Here is an 18169-nt window from a genome sequence, read left to right on the forward strand (position 1 = left end):
GGAGGGGTGTTCACTCTACTAAGTGTCAGAGAAAAAGGGAAAGCAGAGGATGAAGAAGTTTAAAGAAGAAGAGGGACAGGACTTTTCTAAAACCTGGGTAGACGCGTTGATTGTTTCAGTCCCGGCTCTGAAATATCTTCAAAGTGAAACGTATCTCTGATGGTCGTTTCTGTCAGCTGCTTGTATGCTAAGCTAACTGAAACTCAGCTCAGACGTTCTCTGCTCTCAATCTGCTGCTTGTTGTACGTCGGCCATGTTTGCTGCTTCACTTTGGCCCCCCCCCCCCGTTTCAACCAAGCGTTCTGCTCCAGCTTGGTTCGGTACAGTACACATGTACACATGCTAAAATAACCGATTCCTACTGTAACACTCAGGAGACAAAGGGGGTAAGATGCCTGGTGGCTGCAGACTGCATCCAATTGGCTCAGGTGATTTGATTGACAGATGCTGTTGTCCAATGGAAGGGACTATTTCAGCAGTGTCACACTACCATCCCACTTTTTTAGCTACCCTTCTGTTGGGATGCTTAGACTCCATCAGGGGGGTAATCCTATCCTGCTGTTGGCCCTGCTAACCCTCTAAGTGCATGAAGTCATCATCATGACGGAGTCTACTCGCTGTAGTCAAAGCTGTAGCACCCGCCATGTTGATGGCTTTAATTGCTTTCTTCTGCACATTCATGCTGCTCGACTTCCTGGTCAAAGACCCGGCACGGGAACTGTGGAGCACGCTCAGAACGCCTCGGCCAGTTTCAGGTCTGACTGAGGTTTATAAATGCACGAGTCATGATTTATCAGTAGTGTGTGATGATGCACGACTGTGTGACGTCTCTCCTCTGCTGACAGCGTCTCTCTCCACGCTCGGCTCTGAGACGCTGGCAGCAGGAGAAGAGATAGCGAGGACAAGGAGAAATGGGATGTTTACGGGGGACGGAGCATGGCGTGATATGTTCATTAGCTCGCACCCAGAGGACATTTGAGCACAGCTGAGTGGGCAGAGGCGATGTAGCGCTGAGCTTTGTGCACCGCAGCCTGAGGAGACGGAGAGAGACAGACGAGCAGAGACACATGCAGCTAATGCACGGGAGGACAAGAGGACACATGCAATCACGCCGCCTCGGGAAAGCTGCAGCATCGAGCCTCTTTGATGATCTCCATGTCCCCTCTCTCATGTTTATGTCCCCTTACTCGTGTCTCCCTTTCCCCTCACTATTCCTCATGTCTCTGTGTCCCCTCCCTCATGTCTCTGTGTCCCCTCCCTCATGTCTCTGTGTCCCGTCCCTCATGTCTCTGTGTCCCCTCTCCCTCATGTCTCTCTTTCCCCTCACTATTCCTTGGTCCTCTCTCGTCTCTGTGTCCCCTCCCTCATGTCTCTGTGTCCCCTCTCCCTCATGTCTCTGGTCCCCTCTCCCTCATGTCTCTGTGTCTCCTCTCCCTCATGTCTCTGTGTCCCCTCTCCCTCATGTCTCTGTGTCCCCTCTCCCTCATGTCTCTGTGTCCCCTCATGTCTCTGTGTCCCCTCCCTCATGTCTCTGTGTCCCCTCTCCCTCATGTCTCTGGTCCCCTCTCCCTCATGTCTCTGGTCCCCCCTCCCTCATGTCTCTGGTCCCCCCTCCCTTATGTTTCCGGTGTCCCCGCCTTCTAATCTTTGCGCTGGCACCGCTCATTGTCAATACAAAACAGAAGCAGTTCAGGCTGTCAGCGCTGTGCGTCAGCTGTTTCTATTTTACTTGGTGATTTTTTAAAACAAATTAAATTAAATTGAAAACAATTCAACCAGAAAGTAGAAAATACTCCAAAAAATATGAAGTGAAGAGTTTTATGCTTATAAAAACATCCCCACCGTAGTATTCATTCATCCCCAAGACATCCTTTGCCTCCCTCTCTCTCTCTCTCTCTCGTCCTCTCTCTCTCTCTCTCGTCCTCTCTCTCTCTCCACAAACTGGGTGTCGGCAGACAGCTTGTGTCCTACATAATAAGTCAGCGTCCCACCTCCAACCTGAGTGTGTTACTCACAGCTCCTCTCCTCGGTGGCCTTTGCCGGGATCTCCTCCACGCAGTCGGCTGGAAACCAGCCCACCTGGCCGCGGGCGCTGCCCTCCCAGAAACCCCCCTCCCCGATGCTCAGAACTGGACCGAGGGGAGGAAGAGGAGGAGAGAGGGGAGGGGGAGGAGGGGGAGGAGGGGGAGAGGAAAGAAGACAGTTAAAATTAGCTTGAGAACAGTGCGTCCCCAGAGCTCATTTAAAGACTTGAGTGAAATGTCACATTTGAATAGAAAGTAGAACAACAAAGACTTCACGATAAATCAAACCTGAGGCTGAAGAATTTAAAAGGTGTTTACGGTATCCCAATAAAAGACTGTGACAATACTCATCATGGAGCTGATAAAAAGGATGAATTTTAACGACACATTGGTGATTAAATGTCAGTCGGGCGCAGAGCGAGCCGCGGGACGTCTCATCTGATGCCGAGCTCAGTGTTTACAAGAATGTGCTGAGAAATAACAAATCATTACAGCTTTTATAAACCTGCACTTTGATAGACTGTTATTCAAAAAACAGTCATTAATCTTATCTTTGTATTCTACGGAAGCCCTAAGCAGACATGCACGCCTCCCCACGGTTAATGTTTGTAACATTCCCCGCTGTATTTATCTCGTTATCTCGAGGTAACTACGCTGGCTTTCCTGCGATAACCATTTTGTTTCACTTGCATTCTCGAGGTCTCAATTTATTTTTCTCATCACCTCAGCATTACAAGGCAGGTGGCAACGGATCATTTTCAGGTGATCTAAAGCAAAACGACAGTCTGAACGCTGTGATTGGTCAGACCTCAACACGCCATGCAGCCACTTCCACCCTAACAAGGTAAGTTATTACCTTAAATAGAACATATTTCTATAAAGGTTTTGTGCTTTCATTACTCTGGGTATACAGGGTTAGATGTTAAAGGCATGAAACCAAAACAAACTGCTGTTTGGCCACGCCTCCTCCATACTGACCTCCACCTCAGCGGAAAGGAAGTGTGGACAACAGGAACAAGAGGAATACAAAGGAGAAATCCTTCCTGCATATTATCCCATATGCTCTTTTTTGTAAAGCGTCTCAAGAGAACACTTGTTATGAATTGACGCTTTACATGTTTTTTTATTCCTTCACTTCATTTACCTCCTCAGGACGGAGGTAGAGAGGTGCAGAAGGGCTCGCCTTGGGAAGAGCCTGATCCCTGCTGTCAGAGAGGCCCTGAACAAAAGGCCTTGCTGAACAGGCCAGAGTGGGATCTTTCATTGTTGTCTAACTCTGTTTGTTCTATACTTGTGTTTTGTGCTTGTCCTGTTCTTTGGTTTCATCCTGTATGTTTGCTTGCACAGAAGCTGTTCTGCAGCACTGAGTACATTCATCAAAAACAATCGAGTTCTTTAAAAAATCAATACCCCTCGGTAATTATTTTGGACGAAATCCTTCCTGCTGAGCTTTAAAAATAAACTGTTGGAAGTGCAGAGCAGCTTATGATATTTTATTTACACATTAACAGCAGCTTATCACAGATGTTTGGGGCTTAGAGGAAGTCCTGCCAGATTACTCTGCGAATATTTCAGTTTGTGTCCACTCACCAGACCTGCACCGAGTCGCAGCTCACTCACACTTAATGTCCGCAGACGAGGAGGAATATTCCTCTGCCTTAGAGCAGCCGGGAGACTCGTTTTTCATCAGATATGCTAATGTGCTGTTTGATTTCCAGTCGGTCTCATTTCAGACATAATCATGGAATGAAGGCAGAGATGAATCAGCGGCTTTTACTCGCTTTTTGATTTTCACATTTATTATTCATCTGCCAACGGGGCACAAATTACATTTTTCTTTCCCTCTCTCCTGTTGGGCTCAGCACTGGGATCTAACCTAAAGGCAGGGTTTGGTAATTTCCTCCAGATCCACTTTTTAAGATTTTGGTTGAAATTGTCTTTAGGTCCTGACAGAAATTAATAACTCATGTTCTCTGAAAAAGGAACAAAGACAATCTGTCATCTGTAGCCGTTGTAATCCTGTAAAAACTTCAACCAATGTCTGCCACGAGGTACCAATCTGATGAACCAATCAGGCGCCTCCCTGTCTCCCTGCTCGCTTTCTACCTCTTGTGTGCTCTAGCTCACACTCAAAGCGCGTCACAGATGACGGAGTTTATACTGAGAGTTTACTTACCGCTAAATGAGACATGAGACGACGTAGTTTCTACACAATGCAGGAGATGAGCTGAGCTACACTTCTGGAGCAACGGCGCTCATGCATATAAGTGAGGGGGCGGGGCTTTAGAGGGAGCACAGAGGGGAGGGGGTGGGTGCAGACGGAGCACTGAGGGAATGCTACTTTCAAAATCATGCTAGTTTTAGAAAATTACCAACCCTGCCTTTAAGCCCTGAGTAAACTTGCTTTTAACTATGTGTATGTGAACGCATGACATCAGACTTGTGTATCCTGCGGTGGTTTGGAGCGTTGGTTGTGTAATATGCATATAACCACTAGGAGCAGTATGCATGGTTCAAAAGCTTGTCTGTGTGAGCCTTTACATATATGGTAAGGAGTTCTTCAGTTTTGAAGGGAATTTAACAGATTTACAGATGAAGTTTTTTACTTTAAAGCCGAGACTTTGTTCTGTATGGATCCCGTCAGTGATGAAAACAAAAGAACAGAACCCAGGTTAACCCCGTCCTCACCTTTGACCCTGTCGCTCTTGTACAGGTTGATCTCCCCCTCGGCCTGTGCGGTGTACGAACGAACCACCACAAAATGTCTCCCAGGAACGGCGCTGTACAGCTTCCTCCGGGGGCCCGCGGCTTTGTCATGACTGCTGGGGCTGAAGGAGAGGGAAAAAGAAAGAGACAACAGAGGTCAGAAAACACTTTCAATCACGTGAAATGACAAAAAAAACACCAGACTCAAAACATCCTGCAGAAAGAGGCAATGTACATTATCAGGATGTCTGCATGATTCTAAAGATTATGAAGGTTGTTATGAGCTCACATTCTGTCTCAGGGACTTACTTTGGTGATAGTCTGTGGCTTGTTTCTGGTTCAGGTTTCTGCACAGGTCTGTGAAACTCGTCTAATAAATCCCTCAGATATGACACTGGAACATCCCATTTTCTTTACACCACATGAACGGCCTCCTGATACATGTTCCCTACAGACTCCGACCTCTGATCACATGGACGCATCATGATTATAATATGAATCTTTATTTAAGTAAAAGAGTGTCTTTTTGGATTTAGAAGAGATGACTGACTCAGCTGCCCTGATCTCCTCGGGCAGTTTTGGGGCCCTCACGGCAAACGCTCCCTCTCCTTTAGTTTTTAGTCTGGAGTATGGAACGAACAGAAGACCTCTGCCTGAGGAGCTCAACGTCTCAAGTCGTCTCACATCATCATCTTGCCCGCCTTGCTTTGTCCATCAGTATTAACTAATCCCATTCACACACAGCTGACGAAGCAGTGGGAGCAACTTGCCCAAGGACACATTGGACATGTGGCTGCAGGAGCTGGGGATCGAACACCGAGCCTCCACCGAGAGATGACCGACTCTACCACTGATCCACAGCCACACCATGTGTGTGTGACTTTCCTTGTAGTGTCATTTGATTTATTATTTAGTTTCGGGAAGATTTAGAGGAACATGAACCGACAACATGCCAAGCTCCCTAAAATAAGACACACACACACACACACACACACACACACACACACACACACACACACACACACACACACACACACACACACACACACTTTAACCTCTCACACACAGCCACACTGAGTTCATGTATAAGGATACACACACACACACACACACACACACACACACACACACACACACACACAAACCAATTATGCAGAGCAGATATTCAGAGGCCAGCAGGCACGTGTCTGCTGAAGTAAGTGGGGCAGAATGTGTGCAGGCTCTGACCCACAGAGCTGCAAAGGCTTCTGGGTAGGAGACAAGACACTGAAAAGACCGCACAGGGAGCTGCTCGGGAGCCGGCTGCATTAAAGAAGGAAAATATCCAAAAGAGAGCGGGCAGAGTCGTCTGATTCTGTCCTGTCGTTCGACATCAACAGATTGTGTAGTAGTCAAGTCTCACTCCTCCCTTTGCTTGCAGCACACCCGAGTACTCAGGTAGGAGGAGGTGAGAGTGGCAGGAGGTGCACACACACACACACGCTCTGTGCAGAGAGTGAGGAACTCTTTGCTCCTCTTTTTTCCCCAGCTTTCCGTTCTTTACCCTCGGCATGTCCAGACTGCTGGGTGTCGTTGTTCTAGTTTGAGCTGCAGACCAATGGGCGTCCTGTTTTCGGTTTAATTTTCATCTAATTCTGTTTTCTTTAGGTTGTTTTTAGGGGGAGGTGCCGAGAGCTACGTCCCATTGTGAGGTTCTCTCAACACCTTCCACTCTTCCGTTCTTCTTGATCGGGGTCTCCAGACGGTTTTTGTTCTGTTTGTTCTTAAAAACTTGAACCTGTGTGGCGTCCTCATACCTTCTGGTCTCCTGAGCCTTTGTGTCTCATTGTGACAGTAAGGACGTTTTTTTTTTTTTTAAATACTCAGAGAGCGTTTTACTTTGACACCCAGAGGTCGAGAGTAAGCCAAATTCTGGAGGATAAAAACAAACGCTTCTTTAATGAGTCACACAAAAAACATGTGTTCGAAAATGATTGATCTGAGTGGAACATCAAATCTAAAGACAAGAAGCTGTCGTTTGACCTACACAGTGCAGCGATGTCATTTTTCTTCTAGTTAAGCCTCTAAACATGTCGTAATCTCATCGGATTTATAGGACACTGAGAAAAAATAAAGTTATAAGAGTCTACATGAGCTACAATCAGACACGCTTCTGCCTCTGGATGAACTGTAAAGATGAGAAAAAGGATGTTTGAATGACCTTTGTGAAGTGTTTGTGTTTAATCCCTCGAATGTCAGCGATGCCTGATGTCATTAAAAGTACCGTTCAGCTCACATGACCTCCAGAAGTCATGAACCTGATGCAGCCGTCCGTCCATGGAGCGGAGATGTGACCACAGTGAGGACTACAGCGGTGCTGCTGACGGTGTCTGCAGTGATGATGCAGCGCCACTTAGTGGTCAACTTCCATAACTACACTCCTCACAGGAGAATGAAGGATGGAGGATACAAACTGAGACCACTGAGGAGCAGAAGGATGTTTGTGCTCATGGCATATAAAAAGTTAATGCAAAGGGAACCTTTCTAATGGAATGATTTGATTAAAGAGAAGCCAGCTGTTTGAAATACAGTAAGAACATTTTACTCTATGAAGAAGAAGATTTACTTTATTAATCCCTCGAGGGGAAACTTAGTTTTAAACTCTGTTATTGAACATGCTACACACTGAAATGAACACATGCACAAACAGGATCCTGTGGACATGCACTGATGGAGGGATGTCAGAGTGAGGGGGCTGCACACAGCGAGCGCTCCTGAGCTGGTGAGGGGGGGGTTCGGAGCCTTGCTCAAGGGCACCTCTGCAGTGCTCAGGAATTGAACTGGCACCTCTCCAGCTAACCAGACCAATTTCACCGGGACTTAAACCGGCCACCTTAAGGTGCCCAACCTATCTCCCTACAGATTGAACTACTGCTGCTCCAAAGAAGTACCTTGGTCGGGAATTTAACACGGGCCACGGCGGTGAGAGCGCCGAATCCTAACCACTAGACCACCAGGGAGATGATGCATTTATCTCTCGCTTTTTAATGTTTCTTCTTTCCTGTCATGATGCTTTTCATGTTGTGTGTGAAGCACTTTGAGTTGTCTTGTTGCTGAAATGTGCGATAGAAATAAACTTGCCTTGCCTTGCTTTTTAAACAATGCTAAATAAAAAATAAAAGAACACAAAGCAGTACAAGGTAACTGTCATTTGAAGCTTAACTTCCACATGAGCCATTCAGAAATATTTCTGTGAAGGAAAAACGTTTGCATGTTCAGAGATTTGGTTGTTGTTGAGCTGAATCTCGTCTCCATCGTCCTGCCACGTTTAGATACATGAAACAGCAACCGAGCAAACAAACAAACAAACAAACAAACAAACAAGAGCCAGAGTCTTTAAGTTCACTAAGAAATCTGAGCAGGAGCGAAGTCAGAAGGAAAAGTTGTTGATTTGCAAAACTTAAGATTTTGTATAACCTTCGTTTTTTAAATCAGAAATGTGTTTTACACGGCTTCACCCTGCTGCAGTGGTTAGTGCTGTTGCCTCATAGGGATTTGAACCAGGCCCGTCTGACAGGAGTCTCTCTGTGTGGAGTCTGCATGTTCTCCTCGTGCATGTGTGGGTTCTCTCTGGTTACTCCGGCTTCCTCCCACAGTCCAAAGACATGTTTGTTAGGTTAACTGCTGACTCTAAATTGTCTTTAGGTGTGAATGTGAGTGTGGCTGTTGTCTGTCTCTGTATGTCAGCTCTGTGATTGGCTGGTGAACAGTCCAGGGTTTAACCCCGCCTCTCGACCAATGACAGCGGGGATTTGTTCCAGCCCCCTGACAAGAAAAGCGGTAAAGATAATGGATGGATTTACATGCAGTTAAAGGTTTGCTCTTCAGTTTGTTTGCACATTAAAGACAAAATGTAGGTAGAATTATCTCGCTGCTTTTAGTCTCATAAATTAGCTCTAACTTCAGTTTGAAGTTAATGGTAAAATGGTAACACGATCTTTGTTTACTTAGAAAGTCAGAAGAAAGCGTGGATAGGAGGGGCGGTCTTTGAAGTAGATCATATCGATCCCCTGGAGCTCATGCAGTTTCTGAGGACGCTGCATGAACATTTATTTTTGAAAAAAATAAAATCATGCAGCATGAACACAAAAACAAGGACGTCACCTTTAGATATGAACAGGAACAGAACTGTCAGGACTTCAGTTAGGGCAGATTTCTATCTTTTAGATTGTGGATTCATATCATCAAAGAGGAGAACAGCTTGTATGAATAATGCAAACTTCAGAATGAGTCGCATCTTTTATTGAATTGTCTCTAATAGGATGAGCTCAGAACATCCTTCATAAATAAAATGGCTCAATGCACCAACAACGACACATTTAATGTTTCAAAGTTGACATTTTTTGTTTCTTGAGTAACGCCATTATGTCTGTATGTAGGGTGTATGTTATTCACACATGATGCAATAACAAAATAAGATCAATCAAATGTAAATGTATGACTGAATTGTTTAAAAGAGATGTTTAAAAGTTTAAAGGTCACATATCTGCCTCCTCTTCAACCAGTTTAAATAAGTCTCAGAGCTCCTCAAAACATGTGTGTGAAGTTTCTTGTTCTAAATCCACTCTGATCCTGTATTTGATCATGTCTATAAACCCCTCTATTTCAGCCCTGCTCAGAACAGGCTGTTTCTGGGTCTGTACCTTTAAATATGTAAATGAGCTGTGTCTGACCACGCCCCCTCTCTGGAAGGGCTTGGGTCGGCTCAGGCTTTCTCGCTCCATGTCCTATTGTTGACGGTGAGAAGGCAGACTCAGAGGGCAGAACAAACACCTAGCTGTGGGAGTGTCGCCCACCTGGGGGAGGGGTTACTGCCCTTTGTGATGTCATGAAGGGAAAATCTCCAAACGGCCTGTTTGAGCACACATTTTCTGAAAAGTGGAGCAGGCAGAAGACAGAGAGGATGGACTTTTCTCATCATTGGGGGGTTTGTAGACAGACTAGAGACACATGATAGAGTTAGAGAAACATGGGGAAGTGGATTTTGCAGAATATGTGACCTTTAAAGTCTGCACATACGAGAACTTTAACTTTCATCTCAAATAAATGAAGCCAGAAAGAACGTCTGTCAGATCAGGACATAGAAAAGAAGGGAAAACTGTCTTTAATTTGAGCCCAAATAATATAAACTGTAAAAATGCCTTCCTCCATGTTTTACACACACAAACAATGTGAGTGATGCAGACAGACTGAAAGAATGAAGACGACTCAGAGACAAAACCACAGAGCAAGAAAAACTAAGAGATTAAAGAGAAAGGAGGAAAATGGAGAGCAGGAAAGAGGGATTGGGAGAGAGAGAGAGAGAGAGAGAGAGTGAGAGAGAGAGAGAGGGAGGAAGGAAATGTTTTTTTTCAGTAAGTGGGTCACCTTGTCCTGCAGCCTGCGCTCCTCCTCAAACCTTCCCGGGCCTTTGGAGAGCTAACCCCATTCGGCAGCGAGCGAGGCAGCTTGCACATTTTTACACGGGAAAACCACGGAGCAAACTGCAGCTCGACTCCCTTAGATACTCAAAGAGAGACGTTTTACTGTCGTCTCCAAACTCTGCTGTATAAAACGCTCTGCTGACTGCTCTGTCTGAGGGCCCACATCTTGTCTTTTCAATCTTTAACGTCAAGAATGCATCACATCAATGTATGTTCCTACAACAGACCGCCACCTGAGAACTGAGACTGGCTGTGCACGGGGTACCTTGTAGGTCATGGAAGAAAAACATGTCCCAGTTACTATTTTGTCTTCTTTTCTGCGCTCTGATCTGACAGACCTTTTGTGTGGTTTCATTTATTTGACATGGAGGTTAAAGTGCATGTGTGTGCAGCCTGCAGCTCCAGAACCTGTCAGTCATACATTTAGTAAAGATTGATCTTATTTGATTATTGCTTCATGCATGAATTTGATGCATCCTATAAACATGCTTCATGACTTAACTATTCAGGAAGTGAGACTGAAACCACAGAGCAAAAGATGCATTTTAAATGAGACTGAACGTTCAACCATCCTAATGCTTTTTTTTTTTTTTTTTTTTTAAACATCTGGAAACAAAAATAGAAAACATTTCAGGACTTTGAGAACACTTAGACGGATGATGATGAATTAGACATTCATTCAGGTAAAAGGAGGATAGAATCTTAATCTGTAGGGTTTAAAGTATGCTTCTTTTTCCAAAGGCGCCCCAGACCAGTAAGGGGGCACCTGACGGCTGACAAAGGTCACATATTATGTAAAATCCACATCACCATGTTTCTTTAACTCTAACATGTGTCTGTAGTCTGTCTTCATACCCCCTAATCATGAGAAAAGTCCATCCTCTCCATCTTTTGCCTGCTCCACTTTTCAGAAAATGTGTGCTCAAACAGGCTGTTTGGAGAGTTTCCCTTCATGACATCACAAAGGGCAGTAACCCCTCCCCCAGGTGGGTGACACTCCCACAGCTAGGTGTTTGTTCTGCCCTCTGAGTCTGCCTTCTCACTGTAAACAATAGGACATGGAGCGAGAAAGTCCGAGACACCCAAGCCCTTCCAGAGAGGGGGCGTGGTCATACACAGCTCATTTACATATTTAAAGGTACAGACACAGAAACAGTCTGTTCTGAGCAGGGCTGAAATAGAGGGGTTTATAGACATGATCAAATACAGGATCAGAGTAGATTTAGAACAAGAAACTTCACAGACATGTTTTGAGGAGCTCTGAGACTTATTTAAACTGGTTGAAGAGGAGGAGAATATGCAACCTTTAAACCGCAGTAGTGGCCCAAACGTGCACATTTTGCAATGACAGTAGGAAACCTCCCTAAGGGGGTCCCATCTGACAGCACTCAGTCTCGTTGCCCTGCTAAATGTTGCATGCATTATTGCTGTGAAAACCAGAGTTTGTCAATGAAAGTCAACAAAGAACAATGCAGAAGAATAATCCGTCAATAGGAGAGAAAAAAGAAACAGAGCAGACATGATGGTGAAAACCGCTGGTTTAAGGACCCCCAAATTGATTTAGCCTAGGGCCCCAACAGACTCTAGAATCTCTAATAGTAACTCTACATATCTCACCATCCAGCTTACTGTGTCTGCTTTCTGTAAAGTTGCTAACGGCAGCTTTAAAGAAATACAAAAGTCAATTTCTGGTGTTCAAAGAGCGCCGAAGTCTCATTAAAGCAACTTTAAAGAGCGACTAAAAATATCCCCCCAAGAAAGACAAAAACCAAATGTGTTGGGTTTTTTTTGTTTTTTTTGCAGACGTGGGTGTTATATAACGCTCTGCATCTTCTGTAATCCTGAAATGATGCTGCACAGACTTCAGGGACAGAAGAAATAAACACAGGAACAGCTGATCACAGACACGCGGCGGCGCCTTTCTCTGCTTTTAATCGAGAAATAAAATCTATATTAAGGTGACAGTCGAGGAGTTTATTACCAAATTACCAAAGGATATTTTATTTAAAAATGGATTGCTTTGATGTATCTGTGTTTTTTAACTTGCCTAGTGTCAGTTACTGATGTGAGTCAGTAGTCATGCTAACTGAGGCATGTTTGGCATCATCCACTGAAGCTGCACATCACTCATCACACATAGGGGCGGCTGTGGCTCAGTGGTAGAGTTGTCGTCTCTGAACAGGAAGGTTAAGGATTCCATCAACAGCTCCTGCAGACACATGTCCGATGTGTCCTTGAGCAAGACACTTAACCCCGAGTTGCTCCCGCTGCTTCATCAGTGGTGTGTGAATGTGTAGGTATGACCTGTGGTGTAAAAAGCGCTTTAAGTAGTCAGAAGACTAAAAAATTAATATACAAGCTCAAGTTCATTTACCATCACTCATAACATGTCCCAGATATTTGACTTTATCTCCCAGCACTCAGGGCTCAATCAGAGATAAAGAAACTATCATGACGACGCTCTTTTTACGGTTATACTTTATGTCACACTACACGCCATTACTTAAGTATTCTTAGAAGTTGCTGTAGGCCAGCACTATAAGGTGACAAGATTACTAAATCATCAGCGAACATCAGACAGTTAACAAGTCTGTCTCCCACCATACATCCAGTCTTCAAGCTTTATTCAATAAATACTGACTTATTTATCTTTAACTTTTATTATTGAACAACTCATTTTTATCCCTATTTTTATATCTGTGTTCATTTTTCAATTTTAACCTTTTTATTGTTTTAATTACATATATATTTCATTATTAATGGTGTGCATTAGTGTATACTTCTAAATCTATTACTTCTAAATCTAGTTCTGTTCGTTTTAGGTTTTGTCGTATTTTTTCTTGTTTTCCAGTCTATGTAAACACTTTGAATTGCATTTGATTGATATGAAAGGTGCTTTATAAATCTAGCTCGAATGGCTCAGTGATTGATGAGAGGTTATTTTGATCCGGTCTGGAACATCAGCAGGTACAGGCTGATGTTTTATGGCCGACGAAACATCATCGGCCATGTTTCCCTCATTCCTCTCTCTCTCTCTCACTTTTTATTTTGGCAATTACTCAGGTGGCTTTGAGGTGCTAATTAGACAGTGTTGATTAATACCAGCTGTGCATAATTTGTGCTATAATTGGATGATCACCCGAGACATGGGGCAAGCGAGAGAGAGAGAGAGAGAGAGAGAGTGACAGAGAGAGAGAGAGAGAGAGAGAGAGAGAGAGAGAGAGAGAGAGAGAGAGAGAGAGAGCGAGAGAGAGCAGCAACATCACAGTGCAGACACACACACAGAACAGTCAACATTCACATTCTTTGTTTTGTGTAATTCACCCGGAGCGACTGTGAAGTGTGAGACAGAGAACATGACTCCAGCGACAGCTCGTATTAACATCCGCTCTGTTTCTGTTTTTTTTTTATCCTGCTCAGCTAAAATACGAGTTGAAGGGAAACTTTAAGGAAGTGTCTGAATTCACACACTCGTTCCCTGCACCCTACAGAGGGGACTTCTCTGTAGTGTACTTATTAGAGCACTCATTCTGTAAATTGAGAAACACATTTAGAACAACATTACTGTCGCACGACTAAAACATGCAGCTTAAAGGAAGGATGTGTGACTTTTTGATCCAGGAGATGTCGCCCTTGAGCACTAGCATGAAACCAAAACAAACTGCTGTTTGGCCACACCTCCTCCATACTGAAGCCTCTGCTCTCCTGCAGCGACACACCTCCAACCCCTCTCCACTCGTGTTCACACAAGGGCGTTTAGTGCAAGCGCTAATGTTAGCGCTCTTTAGTTAGCTCGTAGCTTCACATTTCATGTAAACTGACACAGAATAACTGTCATCTAAAAACTCTTACTAACATCCAAATAATCAGTGAGTATGTTCTTCTTCTTCTCTCTAGTTCTTGACTAAAACAGCTTTTATACAGAAGGGGAGGAGCTGGCCATCCCGTCCATGTAAACACAGCCCTGACAACAACACAGCCAGCGGGACTTGAGCTCAGAGACACATTTATACAGGATAGACTGGAATATCTGTTAGGATTCTCCTGATGTGTGTGATGCTGCCCAAATTCAAAATCGGGAAAAATTTTAAAACTCCTGCAGTGTGAGGCAGGCTATAGATATAACTCACAGTTTTAATTTGTAACCCGTTTTTTGGGGTTTTCCTGAATCTTTCTTGTGAATCCGGAATTTTTAGGTTTATTTTTGGGCTTTTTAGGCCTTTATGTAGAGATAGGACAGGGGAGAGAGTAAGAGAGAGAGAGAGAGAGAGAGAGAGAGAGAGAGAGAGAGAGAGAGAGAGAGAGAGCGAGCGAGAGAGAGAGAGAGAGAGAAAGAGAGAGAGAGAGAGACAGAGAGAGACAGAGAGAGAGAGAGAGAGACAGAGAGAGAGAGAGAGAGAGAGACAGAGAGAGAAGGGTATGACGTGCTGGAAAGGAGCCACAGGTCGGATTTGAACCCAGGCCGCCCACTCAGAGGACCATCGCCTCTTTACATGGGGCGCACACTAACCACTGGGTACCAAATCATCTGAGGGTAGCTGATAGTTAGTGGAGCTTCATCTGGCTGCATGAAAGTGGAGTGAACACATGATATATCAATAACCTGTGTGAAAATATGTCGTTTTTAATGCCGATGACACCATCGTCTATTTCTGTTCAACATCTTTCACACAAGCGTTTGAGTTTGTGCCGTCAGCATTCACTGTTGTCCGGTCTCGTCTGAAGGAACTAAAGCCGGTCCCAAACATAAAACAAAGCTCATGTTGTTTTCTCATTTCAGTGAAGTACCAGCTAATGTCCCATTGATTTTAAACATCCCAAGGAAATCAAATTGAGCTCGTCCAAAGATACAAGCACCGAATTTGCCTCTAAACTCAAGGTGAAGTTTTATTATCCCTCAGAGCAAGGAAACTTCTTGTGTCATCAACCTTTCTTCCTTTGTGAGATTATGGAGATGTGCTGTATACGGGCGCCTGGGCCAAATGTTTACAGTCATTGGACACCGTGTATCACAGGGCCTTAAAGGCAGGGTTGTTACTTTTTGAAAACTAGCATAATTTTGAAAGTATCGTTCCCTCAGTGCTACGTCTGCACCCAGCCCCTCCCCTCTGTGCTCCCTCTAAAGCCACGCGCCCTCACTTACATGCACGAGCGCCGTTGCTCCAGAAGTGGACCTCAGCTCATCTCTTGCATTGTGTAGAAACTACGTCGTCTCATGTCTCATTCAGCGGTCAGTAAACTCTCAGTATAAACTCCGTCATCGGTGATGCGCTTTGAGTGTGAGGCAGAGCACGCAAGAGGTAGAGAGCGAGTTTGAATGTTGTGTTTACAAGCTGGAACGAACATTTCTGCTGACTGCAGAGGTTCAAATAAGGTTTTGTACTTAATTTGTTTAGAAACAAATTGGTTTAAATGTGTTATGATCATTGCAGGTGTTATCTAACAGAATCTGTATTGCGATGGCGAGGTGCAGAGCTGTGCGGTGGATTCTTTTCGGGTTTGTATGTCATGTGTATTTTTTGTTTTATGGCAGAATCAAATCAATCATGAGGAACGTCGTAATCGCATCAAACTCACAGAGGAAATCTTCTCTGTGTGCTGTAATCTCATTCGGTTTGTAACATTCCCTCACCCCTGGACCAAATTTTCAAGCTGCGCTGGAAATAAACAGCAAAATATTTACAGGGCACACAAAGACCTCCATCATCCTCCAGGTGTGTACTCTGTGAGAAGTTCTGTGTGTAACCACGGTGATCTCAGCGGGGAGGGACCGTCAACAGATCACTCCCAGGCTTCGGGTCCGGAACAGATCCGTCCGCCCTGACACTGGACACATCTCATTTCTCACCACAGCTCGCTGGGAAGCTGTTGCCATGACACCCGGGAGCTGACTGACAGCTGTCACTATGTGCTTGTGTGTGTATGTGTGTTGCATTTCTAACAAGCGACCTGTCATGTGGGAGCGACGGGATGCTACAGAGACTTTGGCATGTGTGTGTGTGTGTGTGTGTGTGTGTGTGGGAAGAGGTTAGAGGGGGGGAGGTGGGGGCAGGGGGAAAGGGATTATGGGTAAGAGAGGAATGAGAAAGATGGAGCCAAAGCACAGAGAAAAAACGCTGGAATTAGGAGCTTTAAAGGGCAGCTGGGTGGGAAAGCCCGGGTGAGCTGTGACGGATGAAGTTCACACTCATCGAACACGCAGCGACAAATTAATCTCAACAGCTCGCTTACAGCACGGTCATTTCCACCACAACATCACGTCGGCGTCTTCCTGCTGATTTTGAATTCTGAATAAAACATACAGGACCGTTTTTATATTCATAGTATTCAGATGTTGAGTGCAATTATTCTAAAGGTGTATTCGCATGGATTCAGGCTGCAGAACATATGTGTGTTTGTGTATGTGTGTGTGTGTGTTTGTGTGTGTGTGTGTGTGTGTGTGTGTGTGTGACTGGATCCTGCATCTGAAGGAACATATCAGCCAGTACAACATTGCGCCTCATTGATATGAAGTTGACAATCAGCAATGAAAATATTACGATGATACACAAAACTCCCTTGTCAGGTGGTTTCTGCGTATCGACTCTGAGCTCTGATCATTTCGTCCCAGTGGATCCCAGTATAAGGCCACTAATTGCCTGGTGTAACTGGGCCAGCAGAGGCTCTGCAGAGCAGGGATACGGATGACCCTGATAACTTGCCCTGATAGCAAATTGGCGATTAGGTTACAGACCTATATTAGTAGAACTTTTGCACTTTTCACTCATTCTGCAGCAGAAACCTTCCTAAATCCACAAGTAGCAAGTCCAGCGTGAAGTGCACGATAGTATTTAAAAGAAGTGTGAGTGTAAAACTGCCACAGAGTCTGCTAATGTTAGCACCGCTAGCTTCTGTGGTATGACAGAAGGCAGAAGCCAGCTAGCCCATGATAGAATATCTTTATTTGTTATTGTTCATGTACAATAAAATTTGGTCAGTGCAAAAACTTTCACAAAGTTCCAGTGTCAGTACCTGTTATAAAAGAGATCAAGTCTAAGAGCGATGTGAGATCTCATATATCTCCATCAGTGACTTTTTTCAAGCTCAAAAGACTCGGATATGTTCCCCACACAGCAGCAAACAAAAACAGTATCAGCTACCTAGTGTTGTAGTCAAGACCAAACTAACCGAGACCAAGGCATACCGGAGCCCAGAGTGCTACAAGACAGAGACAAGACCAAGGCATTCAGGGATCAAGAGACAAGACCAAGACCATAAATATCACTGAGGAATCATCATCTTGTGTGCAGGGGGCGTGTCACTCACTTAGACCGTAACACTGGGAATGTTGTGGCTGTTACCGAGGGATAAAAATCAGATTATCTCTCTTATCTCTTAGAAAGGGATAATATCCTTCAAATCAAAGTAATGACGCGAGAAAGAAGCCGATCAGTGGTGGTCTTGACAGGTCTTGAGACAGAGTAAAAATCTTTGGAACTTGAGACAGACCTTCAAAAAGTGTTGTTAAGACCGGTGATTTTGAGTACAAGAGCTAATTTAGCTAGCTTAGCTTCTCCAGGTGACATCGGCTTTATGACGGCTGATGATCTTAAAGGGGGTGTAAACATGTAGCAGGCTAGATTCAAGCTCAGTCCGGTCTCTGGAAGAGCTCTAATGGTTTATAACACTACAGTCCAGGTGTCTGGTTACTTGTAGTTAATCCGAGTGTTGATGTTGTAAAGGCATCAGTGCACCGGCCTTCTCTCTCTCTCTCTTGCTCGCTCAGTCACTTGCTCTCTGTGCTTGCTCGCCCAGGAGATAAAGGTGTGCATGCACTGGAACGGTTCTTGTGCGAACTATGAAATGAAGTCCTGCTCGCTGCTGATTGGCTCGCTGCAGTGAACTCTACATACAGCTGCTCTACTTACTGAACCTGGACTTATAAGGACACTTTGTGCTGCCTGCAGTGACTCGGTAACACACGAAAGGTTATAACAT

At 44.6% G+C, this 18169-nt stretch overlaps 2 protein-coding genes across 2 annotated transcripts in view; one reads left to right on the forward strand and one right to left on the reverse strand.

Moving 5' to 3' along the window:
* shank2b (SH3 and multiple ankyrin repeat domains 2b) overlaps positions 1 to 18169 on the reverse strand; it is a 208477-nt gene that overhangs the window by 67920 nt on the left and 122388 nt on the right. Inside the window, exons 12-13 of the mRNA XM_065952563.1 lie at positions 4713 to 4852; positions 2016 to 2129 (exon numbers count right to left, since the gene is read on the reverse strand). Coding sequence (XP_065808635.1) covers positions 2016 to 2129; positions 4713 to 4852 — 254 coding nt within the window. The remainder of the gene's footprint in view (positions 1 to 2015; positions 2130 to 4712; positions 4853 to 18169) is intronic.
* The window catches only part of LOC136178567 (neurofilament medium polypeptide-like), a 10412-nt gene continuing 3022 nt past the window's right edge, over positions 10780 to 18169 (forward strand). The window contains exons 1-2 of the mRNA XM_065952567.1: positions 10780 to 16752; positions 16803 to 18169. The exon at positions 16803 to 18169 is cut by the window's right edge and continues 3022 nt beyond it. The gene's annotated coding sequence lies outside the window, so the exon portion shown is untranslated. The remainder of the gene's footprint in view (positions 16753 to 16802) is intronic.

The sequence above is a fragment of the Labrus bergylta genome, chromosome 3 (genome assembly GCF_963930695.1).
Source record: "Labrus bergylta chromosome 3, fLabBer1.1, whole genome shotgun sequence".
NCBI classification, from domain to species: domain Eukaryota; kingdom Metazoa; phylum Chordata; class Actinopteri; order Labriformes; family Labridae; genus Labrus; species Labrus bergylta.